The 27,437-nt window shown below is 41.7% G+C and overlaps 1 protein-coding gene across 3 annotated transcripts in view; it reads right to left on the bottom strand.

Annotated features, from left to right (window-relative positions):
- The window catches only part of LOC120533426 (gastrula zinc finger protein XlCGF57.1-like), a 36,760-nt gene extending 9,334 nt beyond the window's left edge, over positions 1-27,426 (bottom strand). The window contains exons 1-3 of one of the 3 annotated variants that reach the window (XM_039760306.1): positions 27,344-27,426; positions 19,575-19,742; positions 15,336-15,709 (exon numbers count right to left, since the gene is read on the bottom strand). In XM_039760306.1, coding sequence (XP_039616240.1) covers positions 15,336-15,672 — 337 coding nt within the window. In that variant the 5' untranslated portion in view covers positions 15,673-15,709; positions 19,575-19,742; positions 27,344-27,426. Of the gene's footprint in view, positions 1-15,335; positions 15,710-16,094; positions 16,704-17,303; positions 18,041-19,574; positions 19,743-27,343 lie in introns of those variants that run through there. The other 2 variants (XR_005634492.1, XM_039760307.1) reach the window with 2 other exon arrangements.
- Between the last annotated feature and the right edge of the window lie 11 nt (positions 27,427-27,437).

Raw genomic sequence — 27,437 nt, forward strand, 5'->3', positions numbered from 1 at the left:
TATATAAACAAATATATATATATATATATATATACACATCTATACACATATATATATACAGTATATACAACATATACATATCTACATATATACTGTATATACACATATATATACAAATCTACATATATATATATTAGGGGTGGGACTCGATTAAAAAAATTAATCCAATTAATTAGAGGCTGTGTAAGAATTAATCTTGATTAATCGTATGTAATCGCACGTAAATTTGCCCCAAATCGCAAATGTTTTTTTTTTAATTTAAAAGCGGTTTTAGTGGGCGACAGAATCAAATAATAGACATGGACATGAATATTGTAAACTGAAGCTGTTTTAATTTCTGAAAAAAAAGCTTTTAAACTGCATTTGAATTCAAAACAGAAACAAAAATATCATCCCTGGTTAAAATTGGGCAGACTTAAAAATAAAGTGGTAGTTTAAGTACTTTAAGTACATTTTCAGAATAGTATTGTCTTTAAATAATAATAACCAAAATTTCAACATAAAGTGCAGTTTTCTTCTTAAAAAAATAAGTCAGAAACATAAAAGGTAATTTGACCAGCTTACTCTTTAAACTCTGAGTAACATTAGCCAAAATTATTTTGTACATTAGGCTAAAACAGTGTGATCATTGAACATTTTGTAATTAGATGTATTTAGAATTACTAACGGTCACGGAAGTCCAATGATCCCCAGTAAGAGCCACAAAGTCCGCTTTCTGTAATGCATCTAATTTTGCTTGCTTTTCAGTGTGCACAAAACCATGCTTTTATCAAGGCTTCGCTCGGGTAGTCGAAATGATCAGTCGAGAGGAGCGCTTTATTCCGACTCTAACATTTTTGTAGCTGTGATGTGTGCATCAGTGTAATGGATGTACCAGGAAATCATGCATTGACAAAAGTTCCGTTTGCTTGGAATTGAAAGTGTGATTAAATCGTTATTTTTAGCGTTATGGAGTACATGCATCGAAGCTTCTCAGCTGTGCTTGTGCTAAGAAAGGAAAATTTTAAAAATAGCGTAACATGATTCTGCGTTAACCTAATATTTTTCATACGTCCCAAACCAAGGAGATCGAAGGTAAAATGAATCGGTAGCGCGTACATAGTCAGTACACCCCCTCTCGGGAATCGAACCTCGAATGTCGGCGTTAGGCGAAGACTCTACAATGCGCCACAGCGTGTGGCTTGTCTATGCTAAAGTATGTATTGTAGATCGGGTATATATATACATTTATATATATATACCCGTGTACGCAGTGGAGAAGTAGAAGTTATGAAAAGAAAAGGGAACATTTTAAAAATAGCGTAACATGATTGTCAATATACAGTAATTGTTTTGTGAGTGTTATTGAATGTTGCTGTCATCAAGGATTTGATTATCATTATTTCTTTCAATCAGGCTCGTATTTGTAGGATGTGTTCAAGTTACATTCCGTGTTTGTCAATCGTTGTAAAGATAAGAGGTTTCATTCATCGATTAGTTCCTTACTGCATCAATAAACAGCTCGTCTTCCTTTTTATCTGTGATGTGACAAACTGCATGCACGGGGTTTTTTTTACACTGTCTTCCTTTAGCAGGACATTCACTTTTTCCACCGTGTGCTTTGTTTCCGCAGTAGCTGCACTTATGAATATGATTGTATGTATAAGGCGCTTCATATTTTTTGCTGCCTTCTCAATTGTGTAATTCGGTTTTGTTCAGCACTCTTTGGAACTGTTGCTTTTGTCTGTGCACTCGTCAGTTCCGTGAGCAGCTTGGTGTTCTTGCATCGAAGGTTCCCAGCTGTACTGGTGCCATCTCGTGTAATGTCAGCTAAGACCCGGCACTTAAAACTTTCTCTCGCAGTTTCAATGAGTTTGTGCCAAACACCACCCTGACCATCTCATCTTCCTCTGCATAAGCACAGTCCTTCACCCGTGAACATTTACCGGCAGTGTTTGTATTGGATTGCGCTGATGGGCGGCCTTATATGGGCAGGCACTAAATTACAAGCGCTAGTGGCAGCCTGTCTATGAACTTAATTTAATATAAACTTACGGTTCACGCCGTGCTTTGTTTCCGCAGTAGCTGTACTTATGAATATGCTTGTATGCATCATTTGCTTCATAATGTTTTTCTGCCTTCTCAATTGTGAAATGGCGTTTTGTGCTCATCGCTGTTTGGAGTTCTTCCTTGTTCTCTACGTACTTACGTAGGAGGCGTGATGATGTCACGAAACTCCGCCCCGCCATCTCAACTCAAGACTCCATTACATTATATGGGGAAAAATAGCTTCCAGTTATGACCCTTATGCGTAGAATTTCGAAATGAAACCTGCCCAACTTTTGTAAGTAAGCTGTAAGGAATAAGCCTGCCAAATTTCAGCCTTCTACCTACACGGGAAGTTGGAGAATTAGTGATGAGTCAGTGAGTGAGTGAGTGAGGGCTTTGCCTTTTATTAGTATAGATTAGGGTTAGGGTTATTATTCTTATTCTTATAATCTTATTATTATTACCTAAAGCCCAAGACTGAAAACCATGAGAACTGATTGAGATCATTTATGTTAGATAGAATGCCGGGTGGGTGGAATTTTGGCATTGGAACCCCTGCAGATTTTGGTTTTATTTTTTCTCCAGCCTAACTGGAGTTCCTTTTTTTGCTTTTTTCTGTTCCCCCGGCCGTCAGACCTTACTTTATTTTTTGTTGTTTAGTATTGCTGTGGAATGAAAAAAAATACAGCTTGTCCCTGTGACATGTAGCAGTTACAGCTTGTCCCTGTGACATGTAGCAGTTACAAAATGTGTATGTGACATTTCTATGTATACCCTTGTGTGAGGTACAGAGTGTACTGGGTGAGCAGGTCAAAGGAATCTGCCCAGCAACAAGTCTGTTATTATAGTTCCTGTTTGTCTCAGAATCTGCCCTGCAACCAGTTTTTATTATAGTTCCTGTTTTAAAGCTCCAAATAAGTTAACTTCTTCTTTTTATTTTTTCAGCAGTAAAAATATGTACCGCGCCTCTATTTTTGGTAAATAATGATATCATTTTGCTCGACTCTGTAAGCTATAAAAGAGCAAAGAATTTCCTATACGAGGGCTTCTCTAGTCTAGGTGCAATAAAGTGTGTTTTACTGATTAATTTTATCTGGTGTGAGACTCCTACTCTGTTCGGCAATAACTCAAGAGAGAAAAATCGTCCACAGTTTTTGGCGAGCAGCGGGGCAGAGACGATCGGCTGACTCCTTGATCGGTACCGCCTTACGGATCTGTCTTCTTTGAAGCAGACTGCCTGTGAGCTCCGGCAGCAGTGAAAAGCAGTTCCGGCAAAAGTTAGGACTGCCCTGTCCTAGGACGGCTTCTGAGTGAGAAGTCCCCCGGTCTCCTCCTGATTCCGAATGGAGTACTCTGCATTGCGCACCAGATTAAATACCTAGACTAGGTAAGTACCGTCGGGGGTTTCCTTGGTGGTGGGTATGATAAGAGTGATAAGTAACTGACAGTTTTTAAACTGACACTAGCGCCCAGGATATTAATTATCTACTCGAGGTTTTTAATTAACTGTTGGGAAAGGATGTAGGAGTCGAACTGGGATATTAGTGGGATAGGCATTGGGGCGGTTAAAGGTCGTGGCACACCTAAGGTAAAGAGCCCATTGCCCGTCAAAGGTCAGTCACGGACAAAGACGGTTAACAGTTAGGTAATTTAAGAGAAAAGGAAATCGAGTAGGAAAGCAACAGTGTACACTGAATATAGTTTCAGGAAAAGAAACTAGAGAATAAAAGATATAGTTTCAGGGGAAGAAACTAGGACAATAAAAGAAAATGGGTTCGCTAGTAGTAAAAAGTTAAGCAGGGGTCTGATGGGTCTAACTTTATACTGGAAGGACTGTTTTCGGAGGATCAACAGACGTCACGGAAAAATGGGTCACCTAGGAAACTAATTGAGAAAAGACAGGCTTAGATTTTAAAAAGGCATGTAAGAAGTGGAATAAACAGAGCGGTGGGCGTTGGCCAGTAAACGGCACCGGTGATACGAGTGAGATTCCGGAAATAAGGAAAATATTGGTTGTTGCAAGGGAGGTCCGTATCGCATGGATATGTTTGATAGATGGGAATTGGTTATAAAAGATCGAAATTTAGAGGCGATCACTAGACAGAATGAGGTTCTGAGAGCCAATGAAAGTAAGGTCAAAAAAGAGAAGGATGACTTGCTTTTAGCTTTACAAACAGCCCAACCACCTGACAACCATTCTAAAAAGAAAAAGAAACGTCTATACCCTATATTATATGGTTCTGGGACTCATGTTCCCGAACCCCACCCTATGACTTTCGGGAGGGTCGAAGAGGAGGAGGAGGTAGAGGAGGACCCACCAGAACAAAAACCTGAGCTCCCTATCGTGCACCGAGGAGGAGTTACAACACGAAGAAGGGCCCAAATAGAAGCACCTTTCAATCCCCTACACGTTAAATCCTCTGTTTCAGTTTCCCCCACTGCCCCTGACCCCGATTTCCTTCCCTCTACTGCTTTCCCATTAATACAGATTCCTAATCCCCGGCATAATCCCAATCAACCTACTGGTGACCAGAATCCCTTGACAATTTCCATTTCCCATATTTGGGACTTAAGTGAGCTAAAAGAGGTGGTCAGCTCCTTAGTTGACCCTAAAAGGAAGGGGGACTGAAATTTATTGAACAATTAGAACAGTTGGACAGCATGTATAAACCAAGCGCTGCCGAATGGACACAAGTCCTTCGTCGAAATTGGGCCCAACTTGGGCTTCTGTTAATCATGGCACTGATAATAATGGACAGCCGTGGACTTGGCGTGAGATTTTACATCGAGGAGATGGTCAGTACGAGAGGCAGATTTTCAAACTCAGTGGAGTCTATTGAAAGCGAACTTAGAGGAAAAGTATAAAAAGGGCACTGACTGGGCTTTGATTTCTGCTGCAAAACAGAAAAAAGATGAGACTGTGGATGAATGGGGACTTAGGATTCGAGATTTGATGGCTACCCATTCGGGCATAGAGCGGGCTGAGGACCGACTTCGTGCAGCCGTGCCTCCTTTTGTCTCCGGTCTCCGTTCAGACATCTAATCTAAAGTCCGTATCTCATGCATTGGCTGGGAATCGGCTACCTTTGAAGAGGTTAGCGACATGCTGAACATGCTGAAAGGCAGACATTGCACAAGCAAGAACAGACCCAAGCTAAGTTGGTGGCTGCGCAACTCAATTACTACACTGATGGGCGGGAGGCGTCACCGGTCCACGCGGTGCCCGGGAGGCTTCGAGGGAGGGCGGCGGGTCGAGGTGGTTTTACCTCTTTCCAAGATCCTTCTCAACAACAACAACAGCTCCCTACTCCTTACTATTGCTATAATTGTGGTCAGCCTGGCCATTATAAAAGAGACTGTCCAAATCGTCAGAATAAGCCTCTTTTGACTACCCCCGGAGATGAATTTACACCCGGTTTCCCCGGAAACCAAGGCTGGCCCTAGGAATTTTTAGGGACCTCTAGCCACTCCATGTTTCCTCTCTTGACTGCGGATCCTGAGGATGATCCTCTTTTATCTCTGCATGTTAATGGACAAGAGACTATTTTTCTAGTTGACACTGGCGCTACGCGCTCTACTCTTTCTCTGGCTAAGGTCCCTGCCTCGAACGACACAATTACTGTTCTGACAGCCTCTGGACAACCCCATTGCCTTAAAGTCTCACTCCCACTTCCTGTCCAAAGTTCCCCTTCTGGTCCATCCATATTACACCGTTTCCTCCTTAATTCCCTTTGCCCAGTTAACCTCTTGGGGCGTGACCTCATGACTAAACTTTCCCTATCGATTACTATGACCCCCAAAGGCTTTAACTGCTCCACCCCTATGATTCTTTTTCAATCATCTCACCCAACACCTTCCTTTGCAGCTTGGACTCTTTCCATTTCCCCACACACCATTTTATTAAAGGCCCTTAGTACATTCCCTTCCTGTTTGTTCCCCCATCTTCAAGTCCCTGATACCCTTCACTGTACTGCCCAATACTTCCCCGCTGAAGTTGATGCCCCTTGGTTGGAATCTTTTCTTTCTTCGGCTCCCACACCAGAAAATGTACTTGTTCCTTGTCTATTCCTGTCCTCCACCAAAGCTGCTGCATCTGTTCATCTCACCCTTTCTCAGCAGATTTACTATTTGGGTGGCTCCGTCCCTCATATTTCTCTTGCCAAATCGCATGACACGCAGTGGGTGCAAATTGGACCTTGGGTTCAACACTGTCTTGACCGGACAGATTGGCAATATGTTGCCCCTGGTGTCTTGACACCTCTGACCATTTAGTTACAAAGGTTGTTCTCCAAACTAATTTTTTAGTCAATCGTAGTCTTTGCACACCTTCCCCGTCATGTTCTGTATTTCCCTTACAGGTTTCTCTCCCTTCATTTCCTTGGCTCGCAGATATCCCTTCCTGCCTATGGTCTCAGGATAAAAACGATTTTGGCAGAATAGCCCATTGTGAACCTCTGGTGATCTACCCAAAATCCTCCTTCCGTCCACATCGAGCTCAATATCCTCTGTCTCCTGAGGCAGAGGCCGGCATTCTGCCGTTCATTCTGATTTAGTGAAGCGAGGAGCTATAATTCCAATTACATACTCTCCGGTAAATTCTCCTATTTTGCCGGTAAGAAAAACTGATGGTTCCTGGCGGTTTGTTCAGGACCTTCGCCAAGTCAATGCTGCTATTTTCCCAAGGGCCCCTATTGTTCCTAACCCTTCCACTATTCTCTCCGCGATTCCACCTTCCGCCCGATATTTTTCTGTAATTGACTTGGCGAACGCTTTCTTCTCTGTCCCTGTTCACCCAGACTCTCAGTTCTGGTTTGCTTTTACGTTTCAAAACCGCCGTTGGACTTGGACTGTTATGCCTCAGGGCTACACTGAGTCTCCTTGTGTGTATGGACAAGCGCTTGCTCAAAATCTTGAGGGTTTCTGGCCAGACCGTGGTTCCACGTTGATTCAATATGTTGATGATATCATGCTCTGCAGTGATTCGCAGGAGTCATGCGAAAAGGACACAAAGAAATTACTTATTTTCTTGGCTGAAAATGGCCATAAAGTGTCCAAAGCTAAATTACAATTGGTGCAAACAACTGTTAAATATTTAGGTCATGACATTACCAATGGCACAAGAGCTCTCTCCACCAGTCGCATTACAACCATTCAGAATCTTCCTAGACCGGTCACTAAACAACAGGTTATGTCTGTCCTAGGCATTCTTGGATATTGTCGACAATGGATCCTTAATTTTTCAGCACGTGCTCAGCCTCTGCAGGATCTGGCCAACACTCCCGGTCTTCCCTTATCTGGCCACGTTCCCTGGACTCCTGAAGCTGAGACTGCATTTTCTGACCTAAAAACTGCCCTCCTTTCTGCCCCCGCTCTCGGTTTACCTGATTATTCTCGTCCATTCACTTTGTTTGTGGACGAAAAGGGGGGATATATGAATGCCGTGTTGACTCAAAACATGGAGACAAACAAAGGCCAGTTGCATATTTTTCGAAAAAATTAGACCCCGTTGCAGCTGCTCTTTCTCCTTGTCTAAGAGCAGTTGCTGCTGCCACAGAAGCAGTCTTAGCTAGCACCGATATAGTACTCATGAGTCCACTGACAGTTAAAGTTCCACATGCAGTTCATTCCATTTTAGTACAAGCAAAAACTTCTCATCTAACTACAGCAAGAGCCATCCATTATCAGAACGTTCTTTGCACTCTCTCAAATGTCACAATTGAAAGGTGTTCTACCCTCAATCCGGCTACTCTACTCCCGACAAATGAGGAGGGAGAACCGCATGATTGTCAGGAAGTGATTGCTCGAGAAGTTAAGCCGAGAATTGATTTGCAGGAAACTCCATTAGAAACAGGTGAAAGCGTATTTGTAGATGGCTGTTCGTTAAGATTAGAAAATGGAGCTCCGTCGACCAGTTATGCTGTGGTCCAAGGGGACCACCTACTGGAAGCTAACCGAATTACCTCTAGCCTCAGTGCACAAGCAGCTGAACTAATAGCGCTAACTCGAGCATGTCAGCTGTCAGAAGGAAAAGAAATTACTATATATACAGATTCTCGCTATGCTTTTGGAGTCTGTCATGATCATGGGGCATTATGGAAATTAAGGGGTTTTAAGACCAGTACTGGCAAGCCCATTCAACATCAGAAGTTAATTGAATCTTTGTTGGATGCCATAACTAAACCATCTAAATTGGCTATTGTGAAGTGCCAGGCACACACTGGCAAACAGGATCCTATTAGTAAAGGAAATGAATTGGCTGATTACTTTGCTAAACGAGCTGCTCGTAATAATGTTCCAGTTTCTCTTTTCCAACAGAGTTCGGAGTCGGTTCAAGATAACCAGATGATTTCTTTACAGAGCTCGCAACGGATCTTGAGAAGAAGAAATGGTCCAAGGAAGGCTCCTTGATTGAAGGTGTTTGGACCCACCGTCAGACTAATAAGCCTTTTCTTCCGAAAGCTTCCTTTCCAGGAATGGCGAAAATAGCTCATGGACTGGACCATGCTGGAAGAGATGCTATGATTCAGGATGTTGAGAAGCATTGGGAAGCAGTAGGGTTTTCTAGTTATGCAGATCAATTCTGTAAGAGATGTGCGCTGTGCCAAAGGTTTAATGTGGGAAAAGGCAAGCAGGTAAGTCCGCCGTTACCCCGAATCCGATGGGACCATTTGAGCATCTCCAAATGGATTTCATCGAATTAACGCCGTCAAGGGGATATCGGTATTGTTTAGTAATTGTCGATGTGTTCTCCCGATGGGTAGAAGCATTCCCTTCTAAGCATAATGATGCCAAAACTGTGGCTAAAGCGTTAATAAAAGAAATTATCCCACGATGGGGAATACCCCAGAAACTGCAGACTGATAATGGGACTCATTTTGTGAATTCAGTTATAAATGAACTAACCACATGGCTCCAAATTAATGTACACCACTACTGTAAGTATCACCCACAGAGTGGAGGTATAGTTGAAAGATGCAATGGCACTTTGAAGTCAAAATTAGCAAAAATTTGTGAGCAGACAAATCTTTCCTGGCCTGATGCCCTTCCACTGGCCCTGATGGGGCTACGAGGGCGACACACCGACAATTGGGGCTATCGCCGTTTGAGATTCTTACCGGTAGACCCATGCCAGTTGGCATGGTCATAGGGAATGTGAACCTACATACTGTGGACAATGACCTTCTCTCTAGTCTTTCAGGTCTCCGAGCCTCTCTGAAGGAGATCCATGAACAAGTGAAACAAGCCTGGAGATCCACCCCTCCCTCTGAGGATTCGCCTATCCCATTAGGAACCTGGATCTTGGTTCGTGATACCCGCAGGAAACACTGGCACCAACCCAGGTGGCGAGGACCGTTTCAAGTTCTTCTGTCAACCCCTCACGCTGTGAAAGTTGAAGGATTACCTGCCTGGATCCACGCATCTCATTGTAAAAGATGGCACCATTCCTCTGTCTTTTGATCCGTTTCCTTTTCGTTCTATCTATCCCTGTTTGCACCAGAGAACCACAAGGATTCCGTGTTCCTCAGGGTACTATTCATTCTTTTACCCTGGACTTTTTGTTCTGTTGCGTCCTGTACTGGTTCTCCACGTGATTGGACTTCCTCACAAAAATACGTTTGTGTCCCAGAATGTAGCTCATGGAACGATGTGTTCGCTAACACCGGAAACCAGGACTGGGGTATAACCCTACACAAGCTACGCAACATGGGTTAAAGACTCGTTTTTCAATTATAAAAGGACACCCGCATGCTGAAGCCTGTACAGGCAATCATCCTATTTTTTGTAATCTTTTAGTGGTTTAGTGGTTTAGTGGTGGTTATTAAGAATGCTTCTTTACATGATTCCGGCATCTACATTCTTGGTGCCTATGTCTCTGGTATAGATCTGTTGGGAAAGTTCAGGATTGAGGTGTATTCCACTTCCCCTACCTCTTCATCTTCATCTTCATCTTCATCTTCCTCTTCATCTTCATCTTCTTCTTTTAATGCTTCTTCTTCTTCCAATACTACTTCTCCATTCTCCTCTCTGTCCGTTCTTTCCATAGAATCCACCTTCGAGGTTGAAACTGGGTACGGTGATCGGAACCGTTGGCTGCAATGGATCCTGTATTCAGCTCGTCAGCTCAATCAATCCGATTGCTATGTATGTGCCACTGCTCGTCCCCATCTCGCAACCACCCCCTTCCCTTTGTCCCATAACTCCTCCAACTCTCTTCCTTGCTTACTTTCCCTTTTTAATACTCCTTCCATTTCCCCGAATTCTTCCTGCTCCCCTCTTTTCTCTCTTTTCCCCCCTTCTCCAAGAATGACTCCTCCTGCTTTTGAATACATTCCTGGAAATTGTGTTCCGTTCTGCTCTATCTAAAGCTTACCTCCTACGTCAAGAACAAGTTTTTCTTCTGGCCCCTGAAAGTGATTCCGAAGTTTAACCTGCCAGGTTCCTTTTTCTGCTCAAAGGGGTCGAGTGTGGAATGAAAAAAAATACAGCTTGTCCCTGTGACATGTAGCAGTTACAGCTTGTCCCTGTGACATGTAGCAGTTACAAAATGTGTATGTGACATTTCTATGTATACCCTTGTATGAGGTACAGAGTGTACTGGGTGAGCAGGTCAAAGGAATCTGCCCAGCAACAAGTCTGTTATTATAGTTTCTGTTTGTCTCAGAATCTGCCCTGCAACCAGTCTTTTATTATAGTTCCTGTTTTTGAAGCTCCAAATAAGTTAACTTCTTCTTTTTTATTTTTTCAGCAGTAAAAGAATATGTACCGCCGCCTCTATTTTTGGTAACAATGATATCATTTTGCTCGACTCTGTAAGCTATAAAAGAGCAAAGAATTTCCTATACGAGGGCTTCTCTAGTCTAGGTGCAATAAAGTGTGTTTTACTGATTAATTTTATCTGGTGTGAGACTCCTACTCTGTTCGGCAATAACTCAAGAGAGAAAAATCGTCCACATTGCCTAATCTTATTTTTATATTTCTATTTTTTAGAAATGTTTCTTTCCTCATCTTGTAAAGCACTTTGAGTTAAATCATTTGTATGAAAATGCACTAGAGAAATAAATGTTCTTGATTCAGCTCCTTCCTCCCCACTACAGATCGGTAAAGTGACTACATACAGTCAAAGTAAAAAGTATGTGAACCCCTAGGAATTCTCTCTGTGTATGTCTAATTTCCATATAAATCATGGTCGTATTATCATGTCAGTCACAATAATGAACAAACACAGTCTCCTATAGCTAAAGATACACAGATTTTCAGAGAATTTTGACCATATTGAAGAAATCATTCAAACTATGAAACTGAAGGTTGGAAAAAGTAAGTGAACCCTAAGCTAATGACTTTTTAAAAAGCTCATTACAGTCCGAATTTAGCACACCTGGAGTCCATTTAATGAAACGAGTTCAGAGGTGTGGCCTGGAATGACTTTAATTGATAACAAACTCTATAAAGTTTGAGTTGGAGCTTTTGACAAGAAGCATATCCAGATGGGAGTCACGCCGCACACAAAAGAGCTGTCTGAAGAGCTACAATCCAGAATTGTTAATCTACATAAAGCTGGAAAGGGTTACAAAGTCATCTCAGAGATTTGAGATATTCATCAGTCTACTGTTAGGCAAGTTGTCTAAAAATGGAGACAATTTGTTATTGTGGCTACTCTTCCTAGAAGTGGGCGCCCTGTCAAGATGACCCCAAGAGCACAACACAAAGTCAGCAATGAGGTAAAGAAGAACCCTAGAGTGACAGCAAAGGGCTTGAAGAAGTCAACAGAACTGGCTAACATCTCTGTTCATGAGTCAACTATATGCAAAACATTGAACAAGAAAGGAGTCCATGGCAGGACATCAAGAAGGAAGCCACTGCTATCAAAAAGAACATTGCTGAACGCCTGAAGTTTGTGAAAGAGCACTTGGACACTCCACAAATGTACTGGGAACATGTTTTGTGGAGTAATGAAACCAAAATTGAACTATTTGGGAGGAACAAGCAGAACTTCATTTGGCGTAATAAGGGCTCTGCATATCACCATCAAAACATCATCCCTACAGTAAAGTATGGTGGAGGGAACATCATGATTTGGGCCTGCTTTGCTGCATCAGGGCCTGGACAGCTTGCCATCACTGTGGGGAAAATGAATTCACAAGTTTATCAACAAATTCTCCAGGATGATGTGAGGGTGTCTGTCCATCAGCTTAAGCTCAGAAGAGGCTGGGGATGCAACAGGACAATGACCCCAAACATCGCAGCAAATCCACAGCACAATGGCTTCAGAAGAACAAACTGAACCTTTTGGAGTGGCCCAGTCAGAGTCCAGGTCTCAATCCTATTGAATGACTTGAAGGGAGAGGGCCATACACAGAAGACAACCAAAGAATATGGAAGAGTTAAGGCAGTTCTGCAGGGATGAATGGGCTCAAATTCGCCCCCCCCCACGATGTGCAGGTCTGATCTACAGTTACAGGAAGCGCCTGGTTGAGGTCATTGCTGCCAAAGGAGGGTCAACCAGTTATTAAATCCCAAGGTTCATTTACTTTTTCCATGACCACTGTGAACGTTGACTGCGTTTGTAAAATAAAGACATGAAAAAGAGTCAAATTTTGTGTGTGTCATTGGCTTAAACTCATCGTGTATATCAGTGCATGGGACTTAGATGAAGATCAGATGACTTTTTATGACAAAGTCATGCAGTAAAACAGATCATTCCAAAGGGGTCACATACTTTTTACTTTGACTGTAACTTCACTCACCACCCCAGTCTGTAAATAAACGGCATCATTTGTTTTTGGACTGCTTTATTCCTTGTGTACAAGAAGATTGTCACCAGCAACCTGCCGAGGCAGACAAACAACTAGTAGATTGGGACCGACTGGGACAAATGTTGATGGATAATACAGGCAAAACATCCAAGACAAGGACACTGGCAGAGGGTTTATCAGAAAGAATTGACATATTACAAAACAGTCCATCAGTCAGTCATCTTCTAACCCACTTAGTCCTGAACAGGGTTGTGGTGGGGGTGCTGGAGCCTATCCCAGCTAGCATTGGGCACAAGGCAGGAACAATCCCCGGACAACATTGTTTTTTTTTTTTTGCATAGCCCAATTAGTGCAGTAATGGGCTTTAACAGGCCCTGCCTCTTGACAGCCCCCCAGCCTTGACTCTCTAAGAAGACAAGGAAAAACTTCCAAAAAAAAATCCTAGTAGGGGAAAATATGGAAGAAATCTTGGGAAAAGGCAATTCAGAGAGAGAGAGACCCCTTTCCATGTAGGTTTGGCATACAAATAAGTGTCAAAAAAATGGAGTCAATACGATACAGAAAACAGAACCCAAGTAGTCCTCTTCACAGATCAAGATGGCCAATCTATTATGGCCACCTCAGGAATACAACGCAATAGAACAACAGTAACAGTACAGTCGTGGCCAAAAGTTTTGAGAATGACACAAACTTCAATTTTCACAAAGTTTGCTGCCTCGGTTATTATGAAGGCAATTTGCATCAACTCCAGAATGTTCTGAAGAGTGAGCAGATGAACTGCAATTAATTGCCAAGTCCATCTTTGCCATGAAAATGAACTTCATCCCAAAAAAACTCAATTTCCACTGCTGTTGTAAAGAAGGCTTCAAGGTGCCCAAGAAAGTCTAGCAAGCGCCAGGACCGTCTCCTAAAGTGGATTCATGGCTCCTATTGGGGGGCACCACCAGTGCAGAGCTTACTCAGGAGGCAGGTGTGAGTGAGACAAAGACTTGAAGGATGGCCTGGTGGGTGTCAAAGAAGCCAAGAAAAACATCAGGGACAGACTGATATTCTGCAAAAGGTACAGGGTGTGGACTGCTGTGGTAAAGTCGTTTTCTCGGATGAAACCCCTTTCAGAGAAAGAAAAGGTGAGCAGCGCTGCCATCAGTCCTGTGTCATGCCAGCAGTAAAGCATCCTGAGACCATTCATGTCAGCCAAGGCAGTGGGTTCACTCACAATTGTGCCTAAGAACACAGCCATGAATAAAGAATGGGACCAAAACATCTTCCGAAAGCAACTACTCCCAACTATCCAAGAGCAGTTTGGTGACCAACAATGAACAATCCAGCATGATGGAGCACCGGCCATAAGGCAAAAGTGAGAATTAAGAGGTTCATGGAAAACATCGAAATTTGTGGTCCAAGGCCAGGAAACTCCCCATTAAGAACTTGTGGTCAATCCTCAAGAGGCCGGGGAACAAACAAAAAAATCCACCAATTCTGACAAACTCCAAGCATTGATTATGCAGGAATGGACCACCATCAGTAAGGATTTGGCCCAGAAGTTGATGGACAGCCTGCCAGGATGAATTTCAGAGGTCTTGAAAAAGAAAGAAGGGCCAACACTCCAAATATCGACTGCATAAACTTCATGTCATTGTCAATAAAAGCCTTTGTAATCTTATGAACTGAGAAACAGACCAGAGAAACATCTGACAAAAAGATATGAAAACACTGAAGCTTCAAACTTTGTGAAAACCAACACTTGGGTCATTCTCCAAACGTTTGACCACAACTGTATACCATGCTTGTGAAGAGATAACGTTGACTTGACAAATACTGTACTTACCCTTTTAACTTTTTCAGGGTGGATGTCGACTTTTGTCGAAATTCAGGGGCAGAGGACGGTAATCAGCCGTTAAACTTGCTGTTATGTTTTAGTTCAACTGTCTTTGCTAGAAGGAAAGTTAGCTTAGATGGTTAGAACTCGATTACCTGCACATGTGTGAGTAGCAAAGAGCAAACAACCTCTAAAATGGCATCGACGTCTGGCGAGAGACCAAAGTGAATGCACAAAACTAAATACTCCGTGAACGACATTTTGCGTATTATTGCCAAATCGGACTCTGAGTTGTCGGACTCCGATTTTGATGCAAGTGATCTAAAGATGGAGATTGAAAACCAACGGTCCTCAGCTGATCGTGGTGCTGAGCACGCTTGGGTAGCTGATGCGCCTACGGCAGCGTTCACCTGGGAGGATCCCGGCACTTACAATGACAAGAGGCACATACCAGATTGCATCGTACTGCCATACGAAGACAGCCAGGCAGCCATGCATTCCTACCGGCCATCGAGCTGCCCCTGCACAGCCACCAGAGACCCTGAACAGGCACTAACAGCAGCAACAGACATTTTTTACGTGATTTACATGTGAAACCTTTGCTTTGTGCGCTTTTCAGAAAAGTGAGTTGCCAGAAAAAAAATAGTTCATCTTCATGCAAAGTTTCATATACAGCCACTTTGGGCCCATAATCACAACCACAAAACATGAACATATTTTAATTCCACACTTACTTTCTTCAGACTGACGTGTCGGTGGTGGCTGATCATCATGAGTTCCAACTGGCAAAAGTTCCTCAGTGGTCTCTGTGTCAGACTGTAATGATTCAGATCTCGACTTGACGTTGATGTGCTCCATGATTTTATGTTTGTGCGTCTCAATGCTGATTGACTTGTCCTCTGCCTCTTCTTTCATTCCCACAGTTACCAGTTCATTTTCCTCATCCCTAATGCAGAGATTCCCCTGGTTGGGGTGGACAGTCTCTCCTTCCCAGTCCTCCTTCTTAATGCCTACAGTCGTCATCTCCTTGTTATTCATGTCTGCCTCATGTGTCTCCTCTTTCACATGCATCTTGGTGTTACTGTAAATGGGAGCTGCTTCTTCATTACTATGGAAAAAATCAAAACAGGATTTAATTGCACCACAAATACAATAAGCAAACGTAAAACAGCTTCATTTTCTTTTGTTAGCACTCTTTGAATTAAAGTTCACACCAGGTCAGACTGTATAGACATTAAAGTATATCGAGAGTAACTCATTACTCTTTAGATTAAATTAAGAAGGGAGGGGTAAAGATCCAACAAACTCAAAGAGGAGGACCACCTCACACACTTGTGGCCCACCAGTGGCTTCCATGTGTTGGGCATCAAAGTAAAAGTGCTGAATGGCAGGTCTCTGCATTTGCTTCATGTGTTAGTGTAACTTAAGACGTGTACATTGAATTTTTTAGTGAAAATAAAGCAGTAGCATGGACGATATTGAGGCAAATTTACCTTGTGAAAATTAAGTAGAATCTGACGTAAAAATTGAGCACACCTTATTATAGATGATATCGGTGACTTCAGGCACCACAATAAGGTGAGCAACACTGTGGCAAAGCTCGCAGTATACTATGAGGCATCATGTAGGAAAACTAAAAACATCACGTTAAGCCGTTGTGTGCATGTACAGCATTTCAGTATAGCTGCACTAAAGCCACGTGATATTGTTTATACCTAAACAGCACCTCATTTATTGCAAAGTCCCACATTCTGTCCATCTAGTTTCACCATGGCACAATCTGGGATGGGTGTCAGTGTCTTCATGTGGCTCGAGTAAAGTAAGCCGACAGTTTTTTCTTGCATTTGTATACATTGTCGGTTCTGCCGTGTATGTGAAAGCGTTCTGAGTGAGCTGCCTTTCAGCGCCGTGCTCGCCACTCATGACCTGCTTCACCCACGATGCTCCATCTTACGTGTTCTCCTTTCCCATGTCAAATCGATGCTGGCCATAAACTTTATATTCCAAGCTCTGTGAAAAATATTGCAATGCCATCCCAACTGACTTATAGGATTTCTGTATTGTCACACACGTGGGCATGGGAGGCAGCTAAAGGGCCTGAATGACAGTAATTCCATGCCAGACCAGGGGGTGGCAGAGTACACCGACTCTTTATCTCACTTCTCTGCAGAGCCTGTCCCTGATGATGTCACTTATGGTTTGCAAACCCCATCAATGATGTCACATTTCCAGTGCCCCCATGGGCCCAGACGACACCACTTCCAGTTCCAACCCCCATTGATGATGTCCTAAATACAAAGAGGACTGTTTCATTTATGTTAGGTAGATTGCCCAGAGGGGACTGGGCGGTCTCTTGGTCTGGAATCCCTGCAGATTTTATTTTTTCTCCAGCCGTCTGGAGTTTTTTTTTGTTTTTTCTGTCCACCCTGGCCATCGGACCTTACTTATTCTATGTTAATTAATGTTGACTTATTTTTATCTTTTATTGTGCCTTCTATTTTTATATTCTTCATTTTGTAAAGCACTTTGAGCTACATTTTTTTGTATGAAAATGTGCTATATAAATAAATGTTGTTGTCACTGCCGCCCCTAGAGATGACACCACTTCCGGTTCTGGCCGCATTGATGACATCACTTCCTCTTCTTGCCTTTAAAACCGCCATCTTGTCAATCTCAAATCACTTCATTTGACCATTTGCAGCCAGGAATATCATACACTTGGCTGCCCCAAATCTTTTTTTTTTTTCGCTCCTTAATTTGTCCATCGTTGATGGTACCTAACAGAAATAACTAAAGTTCTGACAGTTTATCAATTCTTTATTTGTCACTTAAACTATAAGCATGACACTTTTTCTGTGATAATTTGCTAGTGGCATGCAGTAGACAGAATTTGGGCAGTGTAATACAAATAAATCATGCAGAAAAATGCAAAAAGAGTTGGGGAATTGCCCCATGTAATACCCATGGCAAACGCAGAAAAATTGGGTCAATAATTGATGAAAAAACCAAAACATTTGACAGTGTACAAAAGTGGAACGATCGTTTATATACAAAATGGCTGCCAGAAATGAGTTGTAAGGAACAGACATCATCAGAGATGGACTGGAAGTGATGGCATCTCGAGGAGCCGGAAGTGACGGCATCATTAAGGGACCAGGCGTGATTTCATTGTGATGAGCCGGAAGTGACGTCATCTCTGAGGGGACCAGGAATGACATCATCACGATGAGCTGGAAGTGACGGTACCACCAAAGGACCGGAAGTAACGTCATCACCGAGGGACCAGAAAGTGACGTCATCACAATGAGACGGAAATGCCATCATCGGAGATGGACCGGACGTGACGTCATCACAGAGGAAGTTGTCTGTAGGGAGCCATTTTCAGAAACCGGAAGTGTTGTCAGTGAGTGTGTGTATTTATTATTTATCTTCTTTTGTTCTGTAGAGACAGACAGACAGAGAGAGAGGCATCAGTACCCCAAATTAACCCCCTATCTTACATCATATCACTCACCTCAGGGCTTGCTGACTGCCTCCTAAGCACATGTGTGTGAGAGCAGGATATGAACAAGTGTAAAAAGGATATGCAAATGTGGTCAAGATTCATTTCATACAGAGGAATGAGTCTTAAAGTTTAAAAAAAGGATGTGTTTAAAATAGAAAGTATGAGATGGAGGACTTAACGTTCTTGACTTCGACACTCAACCAAACTCTTAAAACTAGCTGAAACAAACGTGTTCTTAAAAATCCTTCCGGTAACTGGAACCGCACCATTTTTAGTGAGTATGACAGGTTACAGTTTCTGAAGTTATGCCCTTGCAGAATTAGTAAGCTGCCGATAAAAACAGTCTACCCTTCATAAAAAGTTTAGATGAGTTGACTTTAAATTAACAGACATACTTATATATACTCACGTTTAGGTTCTCCAGCGGGTAATTCTGGGCTTGACTTTACTGTATAATTTCTGGTATTTTATAATGTTGGTCATATAAGTCGAATGTGGTAAACTCACGCTATTGGTCCAAGAGATTATGATATGCTAATGCCCACCTGAGAGAGTCGCCACGGAGCACACGGCCTTTGTTTCTATGTATTGTGCCTATGTGACCACATGGTAATGCCCGAACAATTCCAAAGCGACGTTTGCACAGTTTTGTGTTTTTCGTATCTCACACCCTCATACACCTTACCTCGTAAGAGTATCCCTTGTCTATGATGGAGCAGTCGATCAGAAGAAAATAGGAAGATGATTTTAAATTAAAAGTTGTTGAAATAGCGAAAGAAATTGGTAACTGCACTGCTGCAACAAAATGTGATGTGTCTAAGAAAGTGATGCGAGATTGGAGGAGACAAGAAGATATTAAAAAAAAAAATTAAGTGTCGCATTTTTGAACGGGCGTATAAATCGGGTCTGATTTTATAATCAATTTTTCAGGTTTCAAGACCTGACTTATACGCGAGTATATACGGTACTTATTCTACATGTGATTTTTCTCTCTGAACATATTAGCCGTGAGACCAGGCTGCTATTCTGACATAAATGGTTTGTTAACATCTTATTGGTTCACCAATGAATTGATCGAAATAATCACACGACTGCCTATTCTCACTTGGAAATCTCCTGATTTTCATTTTCCTGTTTAATTAAATGAAGTCACTCCTCTAGATTGTTTTTCCCCTTTCATTACATTATACATTTATATTTATTTGCCTTGCAGATGCTTTAATCCTAAGTGGCTTACAAAAAGGTAAACATAATTGAGTGACGTTAAGCCTAGGTCTGTTTGTTTGTCAGGTGTATTAGGACAGGTAATAAAAGGTGATTGCCACAAGTGAAGAGATGCAATAACTCATACATTTCCAATTATAGATTATAATCAATAAAGCATTTAAACTTAATCTAACAAAAAATTAACCAATAAAATGAAAGATCACAGAGCAAATTCTTTCCAATCAATTAGACAGATACTCACAGAACAGATGGGCTTTCAGTTTCTTCTTACATACATAGAAGGAGTCAGCAGTTCAGATGGAAGAGGTGGGCAGCCTGTTCCACCAACTTGTAACTACACACAAAATGTTTGGATTGAGACTTGATACCACGCAGAGGCGGCATCACCAGACGCTGGTCACTGGCAGACCTGAGTGAGTGAGAAGGAGCATTAAGTAGTTTACCATCGATAAATGTAGTTAACATTACAGACAAGGAATGTAATCATTTTATCAAATGCTTATAAATTCATAAAACTGGCCCTCTAGCAACATCTGAATAGAGAACTCAACAAGGGAAGTGCCGTCACTGAATCGGAGCCTTTTACTATACGTCTTGTATCAATAACAAAATAAAAGACTTGCTGTTAAAACACCACACAGACAGCATTCTGTTAATAAAACAATAGGAGAGAAAACACTAGGAGATGCTTATGGGGTCAGTAAAGGGGCCACAGAATCTACTGAACACTTATTTATTTTTTAATTACACATTTGTTATCTCATTTTGGAGCACATGTTTGTTAGACATGAACAAATGACCTGGCAGGGAGATCTTTCTCAAAGTTGATGCATAATTTTACATTTTGATAATGCCTGCTTTAGCTCCAATGAACGCTATGCAATGAATTATAATGCTATAGACATTTTAGACAGACAGACAGACAGACAGATAGATATTGTTACTATCCCTCCTCACCTATTCTGTTTCTCTCATCGGTACTCAAATGTGGTTCTATCTATCTAACTATCATGTTACTTATGTTTTAGTGCTAATGACCAACAACAGAGATGCAGTCTGTACAGTTAATCAGCAGCTCTAGTCAGGGTGTGCTAAACCAAAGTAGTGAGTCTTCAGCCTGAGAGTGAAGGGGCATCTCTTATAGTAGCAGGCAGAACAATCCACAGTTTAGGGGCCCTGTAACTAAAACCTCAACCTCCCACTGTTATTTTATTAATCTTTGGAGTCATAAGCAGACCGGCATCTTGAGATCTTAATGTGTGTTCTGCTTTGTAAGTCATGATAAGTTCAGATAAGTAAGCCGGGATATACTCAGCTCCAGATGGCTGGCAAATTGCATTGGGAACTGACTTTAGCCGGTTCTGGAGGTTTAACACTAGAATTACCAGAGCCTACGAAAAAACTCGTAATTCCGTCCCACCTTAAACTGCTTTTTAAATCCCTTCACACCTCTCCGCCAGCGTCCTTTGTCTTCTAAATGTGCTGATAAAGAGAAGCTTGGAGCAGCCGGCTATTCCATCCCCCCACCAATTTAGAACGCGCACGAACTTCTCTCAGCTCATGCCTTGATTGAGTATCTGGGAGTGAAGTGGAGTTTTAGAGTGGAAATAATAGATCGTTGTTTGGAACACACGCATTTCATGTCTGTTCCGTTTCTACAGTAATCTGTGTCAACACATTGTTAAAACAGAAACGTTTTTTATATTCTAGTAGTAGATGACAAAATGTAGGCATCAACTATATAGTGTATGAAGCCTGAAGTCCAAATAGCAAAGAAACATTTTCACAAGAATAACACAATTGCACTTTTATTCAAAATATAACTGCAGAAACAAAAGCCGCCTTAACATGCGACATTGACAGCAGTTTATTGTAACTGCCTCCGTGGTTCAATAGACTCAGCCCCGCTTGGAATCAAGAGGTCACGGGTTGATCCTGCCCCTCCGTTTTGAGAAGTAAACTGCTCTTAGTCTTACTGTTTTAGAATAAAAGCATACATTTGATTTCAGTCTGTAACAGCCGGTGCAATTTATGATCCTTGTAAAGGTTAGCTTTTTTTTTATTCACTTTTCATTCTCTCAGTCGCGTTCAGAATCAATCCATACAACCCCATCTGACACGGCTGTTTTCACTAAAGGCGCTATAGCTCTGCAGTGTACCACGATGCATACTAAAGCCCCTGGGTTCCCCCCCACCCCCGGGTTCTGACACACAAACGCTGGCGAAGCTGCCTTCTTCGTATCTCACCGTCACTTGCTTTTCTTTTTATTCAGTTTTATTGAGTGTTCCTGCCAGTCCCGCATGTTGCTGTATGCTGTTTCTTTTGTACTCCAGGACATGCAGAGGAAAGAATGGTAAAGACCAGTAACTTCGCGCTATATGCAATCATCAGACACTCCCCATCTGCCCGTGTCGTTCAAACACAGGAACATATATTGGTGTAAAAGTATAACAAAAGTGCACTTTTATTCAAGTGCACTTTTTCCATCGCCTTTTCCTGTAAGAAGCAATGTACACACTTCTCTCTATGCTGTGGTTTCTATTACACACCTGAAAGAAAGAGACAATACATGTGAAAATATCCAGCATACAGCAACATGCGGGGACTGGCAGGAACACTCAATAAAACTGAATAAAAAGAAAATCAAGTGACGGTGAGATACGAAGAAGGCAGCTTAGCCAGCGTCTGTGTGTCAGAACCGGTGCGTTAGTATGCATCGTGGTACAACGCAGAGCTATAAGCGTCTGTATTCTGTTTCTTTTGTACTCCAGGGCATGCAGAGGAGAGAATAGTAAAGAGCAGTAAGTTCGGGCTATATGCAATCATCAGACACTCCCCATCTGCCCGTTGTTTTGTTATACTTTTCAATACTTTTATACTGCTCAAGCGGGCATGCTCAAAAATACACGTGTAATGCCACGAAAAGTGCGCAGACACTTCATTTCGCAAACAAAACAAGTGCACTTTTATTCAAAACTACCTGTATAACCGAAGAAAAAGAAAGCAAGTTACAGTAGGCGATTGATACGACAGCTTGCATGGTGCAATGCTAAGAAGTGCAGATTTTCATTCCGTGCTATATAAAATCATCACATTCAAATATTAACAGTTCCCACACACCCAAGGACCGTCCTTCCTACATTTACGACACGTGTACTTGTTGCCGTGTACACACCTCTCTGTGCTATGGTTTCTATTACACTGAATGAGCACCTGACACTGTACTTTCTTCCCTGGGGGAAGGTCCGCATCAGAGAATTTCCAGTTCCTGCATAAATTCACACCCGATCTGACGCTGTTCGTTTTCAAATAATATTGCATTAGTGCGATTATATTTTCACATATATTCTCTTTCTTTCAGGTGTGTAATAGAAACCACAGCATAGAGAGAAGTGTGTACACTGCTTCTTACAGGAAAAGGCGATGGAAAAAGTGCACTTGAATAAAAGTGCACTTTTGTTATACTTTTACACCAATATATGTTCCTGTGTTTGAGCGACACGGGCAGATGGGGAGTGTCTGATGATTGCATATAGCGCCGAAGTTACTGGTCTTTACCATTCTTTCCTCTGCATGTCCTGGAGTACAAAAGAAAAAGCATACAGCAACATGCGGGGACTGGCAGGAACACTCAATAAAACTGAAAAAAGAAAAGCAAGTGACGGTGAGATACGAAGAAGGCAGCTTCGCCAGCGTTTGTGTGTCAGAACCCGGGGTTGGGGGGGCGTTAGTATGCATCATGGTACACTGCAGAGCTATAGCGCGTCTTTAGTGAAAACAGCCGTGTCAGATGGGGTTGTATGGATTGATTCTGAACGCGACTGAGAGAATGAAAAGTGAATAAAAAAAAAAGCTAACCTTTACATGGATCATAAATTGCACCGGCTGTTACAGACTGAAATCAAATGTATGCTTTTATTCTAAGATAGTAAGACTAAGAGCAGTTTAAAACGGAGGGCGCAGGATCGAACTCGTGACCTCTTGATTCCCAAGCGGGGGCTGAGTCTATTGAACCACGGAGGCAGTTACAATAAACTGGTGTCAATGTCGCATGTTAAGGCGGCTTTTGTTTCTGCAGTTATATTTTTGAATAAAAGCGCAATTGTGTTATTCTTGTGAAAATGTTTCTTTGCTATTTGGACTTCAGGCTTCATACATTATATAGTTTATGCCTACATTTTGTCATCTACTACTAGAATATAAAAAACGTTTCTGTTTTAACAATGTGTTGACACAGATTACTGTAGAAACGGAACAGACATGAAATGCGTGTGTTCCAAACAACGATCTATTATTTCCACTCTAAAACTCCACTTCACTCCCAGATACTCAATCAAGGCATGAGCTGAGAGAAGTTCGTGCACGTTCTAAATTGGTGGGGGGATGGAATAGCCGGCTGCTCCAAGCTTCTCTTTATCAGCACATTTAGAAGACAAAGGACGCTGGCGGAGAGGTGTGAAGGGATTTAAGAAGCAGTTTAAGGTGGGACGGAATTACGAGTTTTTTCGTAGGCTCTGGTAATTCTAGTGTTAAGGGTTAAAAGAAGAAAAATAATTTTAAAATCTTCTTGGAGCTTTTACCAGGTGTCTTGAGTGTCTGTCTGTTGGGTTTAAGGGGCAACAGTGCCACCTAGCGTCCACAATATATACTGTATGAAAAAATATTCACATTAAATAATGTAAGCAATTCAGTAATGAAATGATCAAAGTTTATTTGTCCACGGTGGAATTTGGCTTTTTACTTTAAGCTCGATAGATAGATAGATAGATAGATAGATAGATAGATAGATAGATAGATAGATACTGTCTGTCATATAGTGCCTTTCAAATCCATTTATCTATTTAAGAAACAATTAAGCAGATCTATCACTTTAAGGTTTTCCACCCTCAATAAATTAAACTTCATTTTAAAAATATAGGCATCCTAAGTTTCATACTTATATTTATTCTCTTTTGATATTTTGCAAAAAGAAAAATGTAACAGCAGGTCAGTGTTTATGTTATAAACAATCAACCACGTGTCAGCCTCTGGGCTCATCTTACATGCACTCAGCTATCGAATGAGAGAACTACTGAATGGATTTACATCAGGCTTTTTTCTAGAATTTTCTTGAACATTCCAGTAGATTTTGTGACTTCTCTCATTGCACTAAGTATCAAAGTTCACTTGCAGTACCAATTCACTGTCCTTTTTCAGTAATACGCAGGTGGAGCCACAGGGCATGGCTAATATATATAAAATATACAGTGGTGTGAAAAACTATTTGCCCCCTTCCTGATTTCTTATTCTTTTGCATGTTTGTCACACAAAATGTTTCTGATCATCAAACACATTTAACCATTAGTCAAATATAACACAAGTAAACACAAAATGCAGTTTTTAAATGATGGTTTTTATTATTTAGGGAGAAAAAAAAATCCAAACCTACATGGCCCTGTGTGAAAAAGTAATTGCCCCTTGAACCTAATAACTGGTTGGGCCACCCTTAGCAGCAATAACTGCAATCAAGCGTTTGCGATAACTTGCAATGAGTCTTTTACAGCATTCTGGAGGAATTTTGGCCCACTCATCTTTGCAGAATTGTTGTAATTCAGCTTTATTTGAGGGTTTTCTAGCATGAACCGCCTTTTTAAGGTCATGCCATAGCATCTCAATTGGATTCAGGTCAGGACTTTGACTAGGCCACTCCAAAGTCTTCATTTTGTTTTTCTTCAGCCATTCAGAGGTGGATTTGCTGGTGTGTTTTGGGTCATTGTCCTGTTGCAGCACCCAAGATCGCTTCAGCTTGAGTTGACGAACAGATGGCCGGACATTCTCCTTCAGGATTTTTGGTAGACAGTAGAATTCATGGTTCCATCTATCACAGCAAGCCTTCCAGGTCCTGAAGCAGCAAAACAACCCCAGACCATCACACTACCACCACCATATTTTACTGTTGGTATGATGTTCTTTTTCTGAAATGCTGTGTTCCTTTTACGCCAGATGTAACGGGACATTTGCCTTCCAAAAGTTCAACTTTTGTCTCATCAGTCCACAAGGTATTTTCCCAAAAGTCTTGGCAATCATTGAGATGTTTCTTAGCAAAATTGAGACGAGCCCTAATGTTCTTTTTGCTTAACAGTGGTTTGCGTCTTGGAAATCTGCCATGCAGGCCGTTTTTGCCCAGTCTCTTTCTTATGGTGGAGTCGTGAACACTGACCTTAATTGAGGCAAGTGAGGCCTGCAGCTCTTTAGACGTTGTCCTGTCTTTTGTGACCTCTCAGATGAGTCGTCTCTGCGCTCTTGGGGTAATTTTGGTCGGCCGGCCACTCCTGGGAAGGTTCACCACTGTTCCATGTTTTTGCCATTTGTGGATAATGGCTCTCACTGTGGTTCGCTGGAGTCCCAAAGCTTTAGAAATGGCTTTATAACCTTTACCAGACTGATAGATCTCAATGACTTCTGTTCTCATTTGTTCCTGAATTTCTTTGGATCTTGGCATGATGTCTAGCTTTTGAGGTGCTTTTGGTCTACTTCTCTGTGTCAGGCAGCTCCTATTTAAGTGATTTCTTGATTGAAACAGGTGTGGCAGTAATCAGGCCTGGGGGTGGCTACGGAAATTGAACTCAGGTGTGATATACCACAGTTAGGTTATTTTTGAACAAGGGGGCAATTACTTTTTCACACAGGGCCATGTAGGTTTGGATTTTTTTTTCTCCCTAAATAATAAAAACCATCATTTAAAAACTGTATTTTGTGTTTACTTGTGTTATATTTTACTAATGGTTAAATGTGTTTGATGATCAGAAACATTTGGTGTGACAAACATGCAAAAGAATAAGAAATCAGGAAGGGGGCAAATAGTTTTTCACACCACTGTATAGATATAACATTTCATTTTTTAAATTAGATTGTAAAGGCTAATAAAAAGGCCCAAGGATTTTTCTTTACGTTTCATTATTTTTATTTTGGTGAGATATGGTGCCATTGCAGAACAGAGGGGCAATTAACACCAACAGCCCGGTCATATAAATGGAACTTTCCAAAAGGAAGGAGAAGCAGGTTAGACTGGGTGCACCCCCAGTTCTATGATGGTTTTCTTTTCTTTTAATTTTTTTTCTATACAGAGTTTCATTTTTTATATTTTAATTTACATGTTTTGTAATATAGATTTTTTTTAAGCTTTATATGTTTCTTTAAAATGAAAAGAAGTTCTGTGACCGCTGTGAACCAGAGAAATAAATTAATAAGAGATGGGGACAAATGATTGTGTGGCCTCTGTCTTAATCTAAATAATAAATAATAATAATAATAATAATAATAATAATAATAATAATAATAATGAATGAATGAATGAATCACAATGCAGAGTAGTGCCTGAGACAGAGCTAACATTGGTGCCGTGACCTGCTTGAACCAGCAGCTGTGACGGTGAACCTGAAAGGGACTGTTCTTCAGCCGCCAGGATTCGAGGTACAACAGGAAAGGCAACTGAAAAAATAAAGGAGCCTCAGTGGCAATAGGTGACAGAGTGCTGCTGGCTGAGAAAAGGGAATATGGAAAGCCAAAGTTTGCAGATCGCTGGGAGGACAGTTTGTATGTTGTTATTACGACGGACCCAGCACTTAATTTTTTTGGATTCAAAACGGTGACACTGGGATAGAAAAAGTTGTGCATCCAAATCTCCTCATGCCCGTGAATGTCCTTCCAGCTCAACATGGTATTGCTTCTGTTTTCAAATAGTGCTGCTGTTCTTGGGTTGGCGATATGGCGGATTTTATAGAAACTGCCATCTCTCAAAGCACTCAGCAATCAGCAGAGGACAGCGACTGAATGAACATCCGGTACTGAATGAATATGAATCGGAAACAGAAGACAATGACTGGCAAATCACGCGCAACACTGAGGAATCCCCTCGAACAGAGTCCTTAAGTCTCCACTTGTTCATGATTCGAATCGCATGACACTGACTAAAGCGAAAGAGCAAATCCCCCCACCCCTCCCGAACCCCCGAGATTCAGATCACTTACTTCTGTTTCCGGGTATTATGCCCAAGTCACTTTCTTTTCTGGCACCAGCTGACTGCAAATGTTTACATGCTCTTCGGTTTTCGTCGCCCTTGAT

Source organism: Polypterus senegalus, chromosome 8 (genome assembly GCF_016835505.1).
Source record: "Polypterus senegalus isolate Bchr_013 chromosome 8, ASM1683550v1, whole genome shotgun sequence".
NCBI lineage: Eukaryota > Metazoa > Chordata > Cladistia > Polypteriformes > Polypteridae > Polypterus > Polypterus senegalus.